Below are 14,536 nucleotides of genomic sequence, written 5' to 3' on the forward strand. Positions count from 1 at the left end.
GAAAAAGTATGCGGAACCAATCAAACAATCTCTTGTATGCTTTGAGATCCATGGAGATCCGTGGGATATAATCGCAAGGTCTGGTTGACCTGTATACAACAGGGCCATGTTGGGTGATTTGATGTGCGGGGACGTACTAGGCTGTGATGAGGCCATCCAGACCAGAATGTTGTGATAGTTGGGGTGCAGGATCTCCAATCACCAAGACACAGCTGTCTGTGGACAATTGCGTCATTGCAAAACAAACTCCACAGTATTGACTAGGATAGTGAAGACAATGGTTGAAGAAACGACTAATAGCATGTGTGGATCGCGATGCCAATAGGACGTCCAAAAAGTATGAAAGCGGACGAGATCAAGCTTGAACATGACATTCTGCGACTCAGTTAGCCCATATCTTCAACTACATCTCAGTAGCAAATCTCTTAGCCACCAACTTCATAAACAGTTAATCAGAGCCCGACCTGCCAAAGATATTTATCCCCTCTATCATGGCTGAGAAAATAGTCCCCCACGAGTTGAACACCGACCCCGACCGTCTGCTCTTCGCGTAAGTCTGCCCCATGATTTTTCTCCTCATCTTTCCTCGACAGTATTGCTGAGCCGCACTTCAACTTCAACAGGTACTGGGTCCCCAACGTCTCAGGCGGCCTAGTAATCAGCAAAATCCCCCAACGAACCAACTGGGACCTAGCGAGCAACATCCGCTATGCCCTTGCCGCCGAACAAGCCGGCTTCGAGTACGCCCTCACCCAAATCCGCTTCATGGCCTCCTACGGAGCCTCCCACCAACACGAATCCGTCTCCTTCTCGCAAGCCATCCTCTCGGGAACCTCGAAACTCAAGCTCATCGCCGCCTTGCTCCCGGGGCTCTGGAGCCCCACCGTAGCAGCGAAGCAAATCGCCAGCATCGACCACTACAGCAACGGACGCATCGCGGTGAATGTCGTGAGCGGCTGGTTCAAGGGCGAGTTCACGGCCGTCGGGGAGTGGTGGCTTGAGCATGGGGAGAGGTATCGGAGGAGTAATGAGTTTATTCGGTGCTTGAGGGGGATTTGGACGGCGGATGAGGAGACGGGGTTTACGTTTTCGGGGGACTTTTATCGGTTTAGGGATTATCGGCTTAGTCCGAAGCCGGTGCAGACACCGCATCCGGAGATTTTCCAAGGGGGGAATAGCGAGGATGCGAGGAACAATGGGGCGGAGGTTAGCGATTGGTACTTTATGAACGGGAATGACCTTGATGGGTTTCGGGACCAGATTGCCGATGTCAAGGCAAGGGCTGCTAAGGTCGGGAGAGAGAAGGATGTAAAGTTTGCCGTTAATGGCTTTTTCATTGTGCGGGAGACTGAGGAAGAGGCTTGGAGTGTCTTGCATGCCATCCAGAAGGGTGCTGATGAGGAAGCTGTGAATGCATTCCGAGATGCAGTTCAGCAGGCTGGGGCCAGTACATCCAATAAGACGGGCATGTGGGCTAACAGCAAGTTCGAGGACTTGGTACAGTACAACGACGGCTTTAAGACGAAGCTGATTGGTGAGTTTGACCTTTGAAACACACTCGTGGTAAAGGAAGCGATGCTAACGCATCAACTTGAAGGCACGAAAGAGCAAGTTGCGGAGCGAATTGTGTTGCTCAAGAGCTTGGGCATTAATCTGGTGTTGACGGCGTTCCTAAACTATGACGAAGAGATTGAGCAGTTTGGCAAGACTGTCCTCCCTCTTGTCAGGGATCTTGAGAAGCAGGGCCGGGGGAAGGATGCAGCTTATGAAATCGAACAAACCGGAGATGTATACAAAAAGAGGGAAGCTTAAAATTGTTGTTCTCCTTGTTTGAAGTTCGGCTCTCGACGGAGGTGGCTACTGCTCTGTGGTTACTATTTCTGATTATTTTAGTGATCGTATTGGTCTACTTGGGAATCACAGGATATCACAGGACAGCGAATAATCCGTGATGACTTCGGGTGCGATTCCAATAAATTCCGTTATGAATACTGCCAATCTTAGCAAAAGCTCTTTAAATAATCGGAAATCTAGCGTCTTTGGGCGTCGTTCAGAGAACAAGCCCCTTTCCCTGCCACTTAGCAACGTCAATGGTGTGGCGAATAGCCGCCTTACCTCTTCCTAGGCCTCTGTATTATGTGCTACATATTGACTAGACGATATCATCATCGATTAAACGCTCTACAGATGAAGTCAGGCTAGAATGACTTCCATGAGGCAGTGCAGTACGGGCTATCATCTTTGCCCCTACTGTTTACAGTTTGAACTAGACTTGTCGACAAGATGGCTTGCCAAGCTTTGTATAATATTGGTAGCTGATCTGTGTCAGGTAGTTGGGGTCTTGAAACAGTTACATAGGTGCTGTCGTGTCTTGATAACATTCCCATGCCCATCCGAAAACAGCGTTCCAACAAGATAAAGGTGAGGTAAGGGGCCCCCGAGTATGTACCAATATCAAGATATCCCCTGATATGGATTGAAAAACTTGGACTAGAGAGTGTTCTGGATCATATAGGAATGAACATGTCGCGTATGGACACATAGACCGATGCCGATCTCATGTGAACTGGCTCGCGCACTTGGTTATCCCCTTCCTCTCCTGGTCGGGTCTCCTGCCAAACTGTGCACGCCAAGTCATCCGCCGACCATCTTGTTGCTGCTGTGCCCAATATGTCGTACAATAACTTCCCACAATTTGTATTGTTCTCTCACTTGGGCCTCACGGATCCTGGCCATTTCAGTTTCCGCCATTCTTCATCATGTAGAAAAGGCGCCACGATATGAGTAGCAGCGGAATCTCCGAGTTTGTTGTCGTTTCCGACGAATTGACCATCATTAGGCTTCAAGTTTTCGAGAGTCAGCTCAGAAGCAGAAACATGTTGGCCTGCCTTGGGGGATTTCCCGTCCCAAACAGAGCCAATCGGACGGGTTAGTAAGGGAAACCCTGATGTCATAGTCCAAGCCATCTCCACGGCTAGTCGCCACAAAGAAATGGAAAAGTCCCGTCCTCGTCACTGGCCTGGAACGATGCTTTGGTCGAACTGTTCAAGCTCCTTGCAGGCTGCAGCGAAGACGAAGAGAGTGGACTCGGGGTGTAGCACTTGACTAATTCGTATAATCAAATGCAGTGGTGCTGACTAAGTCGCTTTATCAACCAGCGTTCGATTTAGTAGCGGTGGAAGTCAATGCCCAGGAGGTCCCGGGCGTTTTACACCATCGAGAGTTGAGCAAGGCAATCGCTATGCTTGGGCGAGTCAAATCCATGCAGTTGATGATGACTATGCTTCCAGTCTTGTAAAGCTCAGTGTCCTTCCCGTTGAAGACAATGTCGCGGTCCAAATCACCTTCTCGTAGTATTCTCGTGAGAACAGGGTTTGCCTGATGCGTGTTTTGAGCTAGAGTAAGAGCGATTGATCCATGGCGTATACCAGTAACGAGGATTTCCCATCGCTTCTTGTCACTTTCACGTATACCGTGCAAGTTTAAATGAGGACCCGTCCTGGGGCTGTATCTGAAAGAACAAAAACAAAAAAGCGAGCAATTGGTGTATCTGTGACAGTTCTGGCTCACAGAATGAAATGCTCCGTTGTAATCTGTACCTTCTTGGAAGATGATTCTGCCGAATCATGGTTGTAGGCCCATCTTCAACAAGTAAGTATCGAGATCGTGGACTACATCAAAAATGACTGCACAATCAACACACATTCTGTGAACACAATACTTCAAATGATATTGATTCATCCAGCCCCAGCTGGTACCAGCCAGCTCCCTGATCCAGAACTGCTCCACACTCGATTGTCTTCATGATACCGCACCCGAATGCAAGTGACCAAGCTTGCCACTTCATTATTTCTTTCCTATAAAGAGAAAACACAGGTAGGATGCTGATCGTCCCGTCCTTTACCTCCAGGTCAACCAGAAAAACGCCAACCACGCTAGCTGTGTACCATCACCAACACCAATGAGAATAACCACAAGTCCGTTTAATCCAAATATATCTTACTCGGTCATTCCAATCACAAACCCATCCATCATAAACTTGTCCATATGGCGTTCAAATGATATCATATGGTCCTCTCATCATTAAACTGGTGAAGAACTCGGTCACACCACATCGGCGGCCGGATATATATATCCGTCAGGTAACTCAGCGTAAAATGCAGTTCCCTTCCTGCCCCTGCCCTTCTGGCATGTACATACGCACGCACGCACAACACAAATACATTTGGCAAACCCGGCCGGCTTATTTGTCCTTGTCATTTAGAAACAAACATCCGTGCGTGCCCCTTCCTCAAATTATCACTGCCCACGTCCACGCCCTTGTATGTCCCACCTCTATATAGTAGTGATAGTAGTAGTCATCAGCTTCGTCACGCCGTCAGTTTCCCCCTTTTCCCTCATGCCTCGGTATGTCCGTTGTTAAGCAACATTTCAAGCACGATCTGCTGATTGGCGACTTCCGGGTGCGCCATGCAGATCTTGACCGTACCTTTGGACTCGGCTCCTCCGCCTTCGTTTTGAGCGGGCGCCGCGTACCCGTTCGCGGTCTGGTAGAATCCTCCCGTAGGCCCTCTGACGCCGTAATCAAGAACCCGCACGTCCCTCCCTGCAATGATTTGCCTTAGCCGGCCATTCTCCGCATTTCGTACTTCCACATAGTCCTCGTTGAAGAGCAGCAGGTACTGTCCGTACAGAGTAGAACCCTTGGCTTTCTTTTGCTTGCCGCTGTACTCCATGATGACGCTGCGACTAACATCGCCATGCTTGTCAATATAGACGGCGCAGTCTTCATATGCCAACAGGAATTCCTGGTCGTTGAGCTTGAACATGCCCAGGGGTCGCTGGTCCCTGATGCGGTTCGCAATGTTGGCAATCGCAGGTTGTTTGACGTCCGGTATGCTCATTGGCACCTTCTTGTCTAAAGTCATGAGCTCAAAGCCCTTGGACGTGGAAATGGCGATGTAATTCTGGAAGATGTTCAGCGAGTAGCATTCGGCCGGCAAGTAGAAGTCGTCATAGTCGCGGAAGCTTTCCGTGGAACCATTAACTTTGCGACCGCCGAAGAGGCGCGTTTTCTTCTCGGTTGCTTTCTGAAGTACGGGTTCAAGGACTTTGAAAGTGCTGTGCAAGCCTTCCCTCTTCTTGTAAAACACCAGCATACGATCTTTCATACGAGCCGTTGCGAAAAAGGAGACGTCTTTCGAGAGGCGCACCGGCGAACGACGCGGGTTGTCGTTCGCAGGGGTTGGAAAGTTCGAGGGAGGCGAAATCACATCCAACGGGTATGAGACCAGACTCCTGTCTGCCAGGATAAGCACCACCGAGAACTCCTCAAGCACTGCTATTTGCGTGACTCTTGCTACAGAGACCGTCTGTCCAAGTGTTAGCCGTTGATCCCACTGTCTCAATCATCAAAATCTATTTACCTTGAGCCAACCTCTCTGGTCACCAGCCTCGGCCACACAGACACCAACATCGGTGCCAATAGCAATCATATTCCTGCCGTACGCTGTGAAGCCAGCCGCGCAATTCACAGGGGCTCGTGATATCGGCGGAGGCCCCCGTCCTGGGCCGAACGTCTTCTCCAGTTCACGGATTGCTCGATCAAGAGGAGTTCCACGAATGTGCACACCGCCAACGTACTTGCCAATGCCAGAAAAAGTATCATACCCGAATGCACTATCGGCAATGGCACGTAACCTGAAAGGCTCGGCATTCTGTGCGTGTAAAGCCTTGGCGTGTCGCGTCTTCGCCTCGATGAGCTTGTCACACCATATTTGCCGATCGTGGGCACTCGGAGCGAACAAAGTGTATACCTCATGACCCAAGTGTTTCACACGGAATGGATACAAGATCTTGCCTTCCGATTCGGTCGAGTTGGTTTGAGTCAGCCGGGTGACGGCAATGGATCCCATAGAAGAGGTTGTCGGTGTATGCTCCAGGCCAGGACGTTCACTTCCGTTCGATGTAACTTTGTTAAGTTTGGTATCTGAAGCCTTCTTAATATCCGCAGTAGATCCAGCGGCTCGAGTCAGAGGTGCAGCAATACCCTTCTGCTTCGAAACCGGTTCGTCTTGACTGCTTTCAAGGAATAGTAGCGGCATGGGAATGGGCTAATAAGGTCAGCGTTTGAAATTTACTGACGCCACTGGGGGACTTTTACCTCTTTCGAAACATCGTATTTCCTATCCTGCCTGCCGTCCTTGGACGTGACAAGCTTGGCTAGGATGAGATAGTGATCAAATAACAAGGCGTGGGTATCCACCCATCGTACGCCTTTGGAGCCCATTCGTTGCAGATCGCCTTGAGTGATGAGCTCACGACCTAGGTGGTCCAAATTGAGGTCGGCGTGGTATCCGGGCCGCAGCACAAGCATCTGGTCCAATTCGATCATGGTCACCTTCTTTTGCATCTCGTCGACCTTAGCGTCCATTTCCAGGCCCACATGTTTTATCTCCTCCATGGCCTTGTGTAGAGTGGCCTTTTCTTCACTATCCCCGATCATATTCTTCAAGCTAGTTCCGAGCAGAAGATTGTATCGTTGCAGGCGCGTGATCGGGGCCTTCAGAAAAGTGGTCCAGTCAAGTTTCTTGGATCGCGGGTGTGATCTGTTGTTATCGAGGAATTGCCTAAACATAAAGTTCCGGTCTGCTTCCCGTCTAACAAGATATTGCGCGTAGGGGAAAGCTGAAGCATATTCGACATATGCGACTCTCGCCTTCCGGATCCATTCACGGAAAATATCACTGAAGCCAATGATCCAAGGCCCTTGTTCTTTCTGCCGATACTTGAGCTGCGCAAGCAGATGGTCTTTGTTGGCCTGCTGGATGCCCTCAGCTTTGCCGAAAACCGCACCGACGAACTTGTCAATCTTGCCTTCGGCAATGATTCTTGGCTGGGACTGTGTGAGTTGATCTCGATATAGTATACGCAGGACATCCAATTGATCGTTATACTCTTCCTCGCTGGTAACGATCTCGTGTAGAACATTCTGTCGTTCTATCTCCTTTTTGTGTTTGCCCTCTACACCATCCGGCGTCATTCCATAATACGTTGCCCAGTCCACTTTCTTGACGCCCTCGGACATTAATTCATCCAAATTGGCCTTTTTCAGTGTACGACCACAGTGGTGGGAGTAACACCTACCAGGCACCTCGTGTCCCGACAGAGCATTATCGAATTCGTGCAGTTTCGGCGCATAGCAACCGGATCCGGTCAACTGCCACATCACTCCTGTGATAGTACCTGGTCCGAATTTGAGCCACTCCTCCTCAGGAACAAGGATGCCGGCCTGCAACATCAAGTCGACAACTGTCGCCCCGAGTGCTTCAGCATCGGCAACGTTCATTGTCGGCACTTTGAAGCAGAATAGTCGCACGAGCCCGTCCTCGACTGTTTTCCTCTTCAAATCAGGCTCGCCCTCGGCCATCTCGCGCACCCAGTTTGAAATGCCACTGAGAGCCCATGGCTCCGTACAGGATCTCGTATCGACGACGGTGAGCTTTTCTGGCAGAAACTTTTTCCGTCTTCCCACAGGCAAAGTGATTGCGTCGTAGTTTATTGACGAACCTGCTCCACTGTCGTATCCTTCATAAGGTAGGCCCTGCTGTGCTGCAAGAAGTTGTTGCTGCCGCATGTGGTTGAGACGCCTATTCCGGTCTTCGGCATCCGTCCGTGACCGTGCAGGAGGTTGAACTTGAGGGGATGTACTGTGACTTGATAATGATATCGATCGCTCGACTTGTAATTGCTGAACATTCTGACCGTAGGCGGCGTCCGACCCAGAGTAGGGTCGCGAATCAACACTCAGCGAGTATCCGTGTTGATGGTCTGGGCGGTTCGGTGACTGCACTGACAACAAAGAACTGCTATCCGAACCAGCTGGGATGGCCGGAAGTGGCCTATTGGAAAGCCCAGGATGGTAGAACATGTCAGGATAATCTTCCTTGTATGGGGACTCGCTGCCGCTCTGCCTCGAATGGAGTGAAACACGTTCATCGCCCTCATCGAAGCTTAGACGGTGCTCGGACGGCGAAAGCAAGCCACCAGTCCCGCCGTAGTCGATATTCGCCTCTTCGAAAGCTGGATATTTATTGCTGTCATGGCTTCTCTGCGACGCGTGCTTGCTTCGAGGTGTTGACAGAATCTGGCTTTCCTGCTTGATAGACTCTGTTTCTGGTAAATTGTTATCGTATACAAGGCTTCCCGGGTAACCGCCGCTGAAGAGACCAATATCCATAGCGGCATAGTCACTGTCACTGGTGGACTCTTCTGCGAGGTTCGGAAGAGGCTGCTGTGCGGAGACTTCAGGCTGGCTGAAATACGGGAACGACACGCCTACACTAAGCCGGCGGTCGTCTTCGTCCGCTTGTTGCATTGCCAAGACTCCTGCTGCACCTTCTGGGTCACTTTCATCGCCATCTTCTTCTCGGAATGTGTACGAGTTGGGGTTCACGGAATGATTTCTGCTCAGCGTCGATGCGTTGGATGAATATCGGTTGACTCCGGACGCATCATCTTGAGCGTTGACGGTTGTTGCGGTTGAGTTGTAGCTTGCCGAAGACGTCAAGCGCCGGAGGTTCTGTAGGGTGCCGTCGGGCAAGACACCGTCGTGCTGATCAAAAGCATGTGGCCGTCCCCTCCGTGATCCACCACCGGCCGCCAGCTCAGCTTCGATATCTTGCATGATGTTGTCCTGCGTGATATGCTCCGCCGAGTCATCCTTGCCATAGGCGCCGTTAGAACCCCAGCGGTCGTCTTTGATGTGCTCATTGGGTCGGCTCGGTAACGGCGCATTGGTAGGGTGCCTCAGTAACCCGGGTGATGTCTGCGGCTGTATCGGTGGTGAAGGCAGCGGTGATACCTGCGACCTTGAGCCACGACTGATGAAAGAATTGGGATCATTAGCTGAGTAATTAGGACCCACGGGGATCTGCGAGTATGTTGGGTATGGAGCCTGGGAGGATGCGGACGAGTAGGAAGCTGCTCCTGGACTCGTGGCACTGTTGGAGTAAGCATTCGGCGATGGGTATGAATAGGACGGATCATGGGATGACGAGTTCGTCGGGGTCTGGTCGTACGGTGAAAATGATGGTGGTGGAGTTGGGGCCTGTGTTGTTTGTGCCGGAGGAGAGGCGTATTGAGGTTGGGCTTGGTAGTAGGGCGATGGATTCGCGGGTAGAGGGATGAAATTCTGGTTGTTGCCATAGCGGCCGTAGCCAGGTGTGGCGAATGCCGACTGTCTCTGGGGCGCTGTAGGTGAAGTGCTCGAATATGCGGCCGGGTTGTAAGGCGCGGGGGTATAGTTGGTTGTCTGCTGGGACGGACTATATGGCGACATACTTTGGGCGCCATATCGGTTGGCTGCCGGATGCGGGTGGGGCGGGAGCGATGTAGACTGGGAACGAACAAAAGCCTGGGGGTTGTAGGTCGAGGGCGTTGGTGGCGACTGAGCCGTGTACTGATGCTGGTATCCTGACATTGCAACGTTCGATGAGCCATGGTTGGGTCTGCTGGAATCAGTCGGACTCGCGAGAAAAAGCTCGTCCTCAGAGACATGTCCCCTCGTACTCGTGTTCACCGGCGGTGGGTAATGTTGACGGTTCGCAGCCGAGTCGAAGAGGGCCGAGTCGTCGCCACTATTGAAACTTGGCCGCCGGGGCAGATATGTGGGCTGTTCCGGGGCTTGCTGGTTGGCAACAGGATACTGGACCGGAGGGATATGTCCATATCGGCGCTGGTCGTCGCCTCGGAAAGACATGCTTTCAGCTCAGTTTTGCGACAGTAACAAAGACCCACGTAGTGCGCTCAGCGGACAGGAGGCCGTCGACAGGCACTTCGTTCAACTTCCAAAGATGTAGTCAGTTGTTAATCACTAGCGACGGCCGCATTCGCATTGATTGATGCTCCTGTCGCTTGTCGCTCAAGCTGCGAGTGTCGATAGCAGACACAGAGAATCGCTAAGATTGGCAATTCCAGGGTGCATCCCCATCCGCCCCGTTCTCAGTTGGTAATGAATATCATGTGTCGGGACTCGGACGCCAAATTTCGACCGCGATGTACCTAAAGTATTTGTTGTGATATGGTTATTGGGCGGAGCGTACGTTCGCGAAAGTCGTTTCGGACTGACGTGGGATCGGGTGGTTGTGGTAATTCAGGTCAGTTGTCAATAGTTGCAATGTCCAAGGACTCTTGTCGCTCTTGTCCTACAAAATTTGTTGCGCGACAAGAGGAAAACGCTGGCAATCGGACCACGCTGGCGGGTTGATTGATTAGGCAGATTAGGTGTAGGTGCGGTAAGTTTTCCAGCAACGATAGTCTCACGTCGTCGTTCGGCCACGCAAAATACTGGCTGCAGGTACTGGTCCGATTCTAGTTCGTTTCCTAGAAATTAGAACCAAAACCGAAGGAAAGGACGAACTCAAGTCGACGTCGCTATTCTTTGTGGGTATGTTGCTGGATATGCTGGCAAGGACTTTCTTAGGTTTACATTAGGTGCTTGTTATTATGGTGGGCCAAGTGAGCTGGGCAACCCGGGCCAGATCCAGTAATGTTGTGGGGGCTCTCAGTGTGGAGCAACAGTATTTTACGAGCGAAGGTAGAGGAGCTTGTCCCCGACCTCACCACGTTCAATGACTGGGAAAATAGCCATATGCGAACAGCAAACGACTCACGGCTTCTCTCACCCCGACACGTGCAGCATGACATGGAGACAAGTATTTAAAGGACCAAGCAGGAGGGGAATCCTGTCCTTGCAACGCTCTGAGGGATAGTTAGCAGCCAAGCCACACCTACGTAGCGCAATGCGGCGTCACGACTCGGGCTCAGACGTACATTTGACAGCCGCAACGTTCACAGGGCAGACTACGATTCTTGACTTTCAAGCAACCCTAAAGGTATATAAGCATCCAATGCAAGAGTAAATCTGATCCGCACTGCTTCGAATCATTGCAGTGGACGGCATACGACCATGTTGGTGGCATCGTAAGATACATCTGGTATGCCGTTCACCTCGAGATACGTCAGGAAATGCTTGGCGAGCCAAACCCAACTGCGACTGCTCGCCGAGTTGTCTATTACTCTCATTCGCCTTTTCCCAGACCCTCATATTAGAGTAGCATGGCGTGTTGGGAGATGATTGGGCAAACCAACCCTTCTGCGCCCCCCTCCGGCCACCTTTGAAGGGGCCAGCTGCGTGGGAGCCGCGGATGGATTATTGATAACACCGGAACTAGATCGATTTCGTCATTGGTTTGATGGCTAGCAGTATCCGGCCTGTCGAGTTGGGCCATGGTCATCGTGATGGGGGTCCAGTGGTAAGCTACTACAGCTAGCTTTGCTCCTTTGCAATTGCTCATCACATTTGCTGCGTAGGCCCTCTTCAGTCTTGTTCATGCAACCCATGGGGAGTGTAAGAGATCGTTAGCTCATTAGTTTGATAAGGCTGAATTTTTTCGATCGGACTTTTCAATCTCCTTTACGATATGCGTTGGGTTGGTTGCCTACCCCATTTTGAAGTTGAAGGCTAATAATCACGAAGAGGAGTCCTTGTCTCGTACTGCAATTGGCTCCATTACGATGCCGTGATACAGTCGCCAGATCACAATTTTTTCTGGAAGCTGACCAAATACTGATGATATATCCTGCCTGGGGATTCCATTGTTCCGGCTACTATCCCGAAATAATCTCATGCAAAACGAATATTAGAAAAGCTGCACGAAAACCAACACCACCATGAAGTATCCCGGTAGGCTCCTGCTGCCCAGTTCAAATCCTACCATTCGCCAAACATCTTGGCATGGGCCCTCGACTCCTGATTCACAGGAGTTGTTGCTACGCTCAGACATTACAGGAACTCGTACTCGCCAGCTCCCCTGTTTTGACACAACATGGCCAACTTGGCTTACTTCGACGCGGGTCCGACGCAGGTAGCCGCATTGTTTTTCAGAATACCAGGTACAGCGTAGTCATTACAGCTGAAGAATATTTCAAAGAGACGATGAAGCATGGCAAAGCTTGTTACCAGGGACAAACTGAAAATGCAAGCCATCAACCAACGGCTTGCGTCTACTAAGCACCCACGGAGTCCCATTCCTTGATTGCTTCACATTGCACTTCAATCACGTTAACATAAAGTTAAGCAGGGCCCACCGGCGGTCTGTTCACCTTATAAGGCTGGGGCAAAACCCACGCTCGCCCTTGAACCCTGGAGAAATAATTCGGATCTTGATGTTCCAGGAAACTTAAATTCACAATAATTCACAATGAGCGACTGCAATCGATATCCAGGCAAGTCGAAGAGCATACACCTGCCTCGCAATACAATGTTTTTGGAATTGTGTTTGCCACAAAGCTAGGCTGTGCAGGCGCAGAGACAAGGGAATCAGGGTCATCTGGCACCAATAAAATGAATTTGTTGTCCCTGCTGATTGTTTGTGTTGACCGCCAAAGGCTGTGATGCAAATTTTGTCTCCCATTCAAGCCTAGAGAGTTTGGTCGGTAACCCCGGAACTTGAAGCTATTCTTATACAGAGCAGTCCCACAGACACGAACAGACATCAACTCGGTCGGTTCATTCGCTATCAATTGCCCTTCTCCATGAATCCTTTGGACAATTTGGTCCGAACATCATCGCGGGACCTGGCTCGAGAATATGAAGTAGAACGCTGCACTGTACCCCTGACTGACATGATCAGTCTGCAAGACGAGCAGGTGGTACAGCTTAAACCAAAACATAGTAGCTTCGGTGGGCGGATATGGTAAAGCCTTCAATCCGTCCATGCTGTAAGCCACCGAAGGTCATCCCATCCGTGGACCATAGTCTTGAGCCACAAAGAGTATAAGCAAACACCATCCAGATTGTTGGATATGATGACGAAGTAGAAATCTATTGGCAGCAAGCCTCACGTCAAACGCCACGTTTGTTGGTTGTGGACGTTTTGTGGCAATGGTCGAGCTATGCATCAGTAATTTTATATTGAAGTATCTGGGTGCCTGCGAAGGTAATTAGGAAGAATCGAGCCATATATGCTTGATCAGCCATCACGACAGTCCCCAACTTCAATTGCTTCGTGATGAACAATTTTTCCTTCGCAGAATTGCGACTGCGTAGTGGTTACTTGTAGATTTAGCACCGAAGACCGGCCTTTACCAAATTCAAGTTCCGACGGCGGCGACTAAATTAAGAGCTTGAGCTTATCCCCCCTCGAAGTCGCAAGCATTGTGATGTGATGATATCATTTGTAAGCGTCCCCTCTCAGTGCTGGCTGTATGACGGCGGACTTAATTTTGCAATTGAGTGGGGTTGTAAGTGACAAACCCCCCACTTGCAACCTTCGCTGTCCGAAGAAGCCCACCGAAATAGTGAAAGAGCAGAAGAATCCCCTCTTCTGGGTGCGTAACGACCTCCAACTCATCCATACTCTTTTTTCCTGACTGGCACACTCCTCTCAACGTGATATCAATCAGTCAACATACCCAGATCCCAAGATCAAATTTTTACAATCCGTCAAAATGGTCAAGGCTGGTAAGTTTAGAAATATATATACTCCAATTTCCTATTCGTATCCCGGCTTTCCGGCTTTCCGGTCGTGGAGGGTGAACTGTGATGAGCACGTTTGCGCGGATTACCCTCAAGGTCCCCGAGACAATGGACCTTGATGGACAGATTATCATACCACCAAAGATTCAACTTCACGGGAGCAATCCATCATTGCCGTGATGCAACCGCCATGTGGCACCCCTGTCACCACCTCCTAGAGCCTCACGTCTATCCCCATGGCACAAACCAATCAGTAAAGCTAACCACGATCACATTTTCTAGTGTGCATCGTCCGAGGTGACTCCAAGATCACCGGTACCGTCACCTTCGAGCAGGCCTCGGAGTCTGCCCCTACAACGATCTCATGGGACATCACTGGCCACGATGCCAACGCTGAGCGTGGCATGCACATCCACACCTTTGGTGACAACACGAACGGCTGCACCTCAGCTGGACCCCACTGTACGTCTACATACGTACCAAACTAGGAACAAGCTGGAAACAAGGCAGAAAGAGTGGTTCAGATACTGACTGTTTTCAGTCAACCCCCATGGCGCAACCCACGGTGCTCCCACCGACGAGAACCGCCACGTTGGTGACCTCGGCAACTTCAAGACTGACGCCCAGGGCAACGCCAAGGGCTCGGTTGATGACAAGTTCATCAAGTTGATCGGACCCGAGAGCGTCATTGGCGTAAGAAATTTACACTCGAAAAGTTGGATGGCTCCTCGCTAACCATTATTATAGCGAACTGTTGTTGTTCACGCCGGCACTGATGACCTTGGCAAGGGTGGCAACGAGGAGTCTCTCAAGACTGGCAATGCTGGTGGCCGACCTGCCTGTGGTATGCTTCATTCCATTTCCTACACATTTTTGAAAAAATGGAAACTGATCGTGAAAACAGGTGTCATTGGCATCTCCAACTAGACATTTTTTCTTGACTGTAGGGTATATCTTGAAAAGTCAAATGCAGATGCAGAAAGAATGATACAGTCT

The 14,536-nt window shown here is 50.5% G+C and overlaps 3 protein-coding genes across 3 annotated transcripts; 2 read left to right on the forward strand and 1 right to left on the reverse strand.

The window, feature by feature from the left end:
* Positions 1-491: 491 nt before the first annotated feature.
* On the forward strand, positions 492-1,812 carry BCR38DRAFT_483294 (methanesulfonate monooxygenase; the record flags this gene model as incomplete). Its single annotated transcript, XM_040863607.1, has 3 exons — positions 492-550; positions 624-1,534; positions 1,598-1,812. 3 exons carry the CDS (start codon positions 492-494, stop codon positions 1,810-1,812), a joined length of 1,185 nt encoding a protein of 394 aa, XP_040718307.1.
* A 2,585-nt stretch (positions 1,813-4,397) lies between these two features.
* Positions 4,398-9,760, reverse strand: BCR38DRAFT_483295 (CNH domain-containing protein; the record flags this gene model as incomplete). Its single annotated transcript, XM_040863608.1, has 3 exons — positions 4,398-5,372; positions 5,427-6,113; positions 6,164-9,760. 3 exons carry the CDS (start codon positions 9,758-9,760, stop codon positions 4,398-4,400), a joined length of 5,259 nt encoding a protein of 1,752 aa, XP_040718308.1.
* Positions 9,761-13,512: 3,752 nt separating this feature from the next.
* On the forward strand, positions 13,513-14,467 carry BCR38DRAFT_456372 (superoxide dismutase; the record flags this gene model as incomplete). Its single annotated transcript, XM_040861908.1, has 5 exons — positions 13,513-13,525; positions 13,823-14,002; positions 14,082-14,233; positions 14,288-14,384; positions 14,445-14,467. The coding sequence occupies 5 exons, from the start codon at positions 13,513-13,515 to the stop codon at positions 14,465-14,467; spliced, it is 465 nt and encodes a 154-aa protein (XP_040718309.1).
* Between the last annotated feature and the right edge of the window lie 69 nt (positions 14,468-14,536).

This window comes from Pseudomassariella vexata (assembly GCF_002105095.1).
Source record: "Pseudomassariella vexata strain CBS 129021 chromosome Unknown BCR38scaffold_4, whole genome shotgun sequence".
Taxonomy (NCBI): Eukaryota; Fungi; Ascomycota; class Sordariomycetes; order Amphisphaeriales; family Pseudomassariaceae; genus Pseudomassariella; species Pseudomassariella vexata.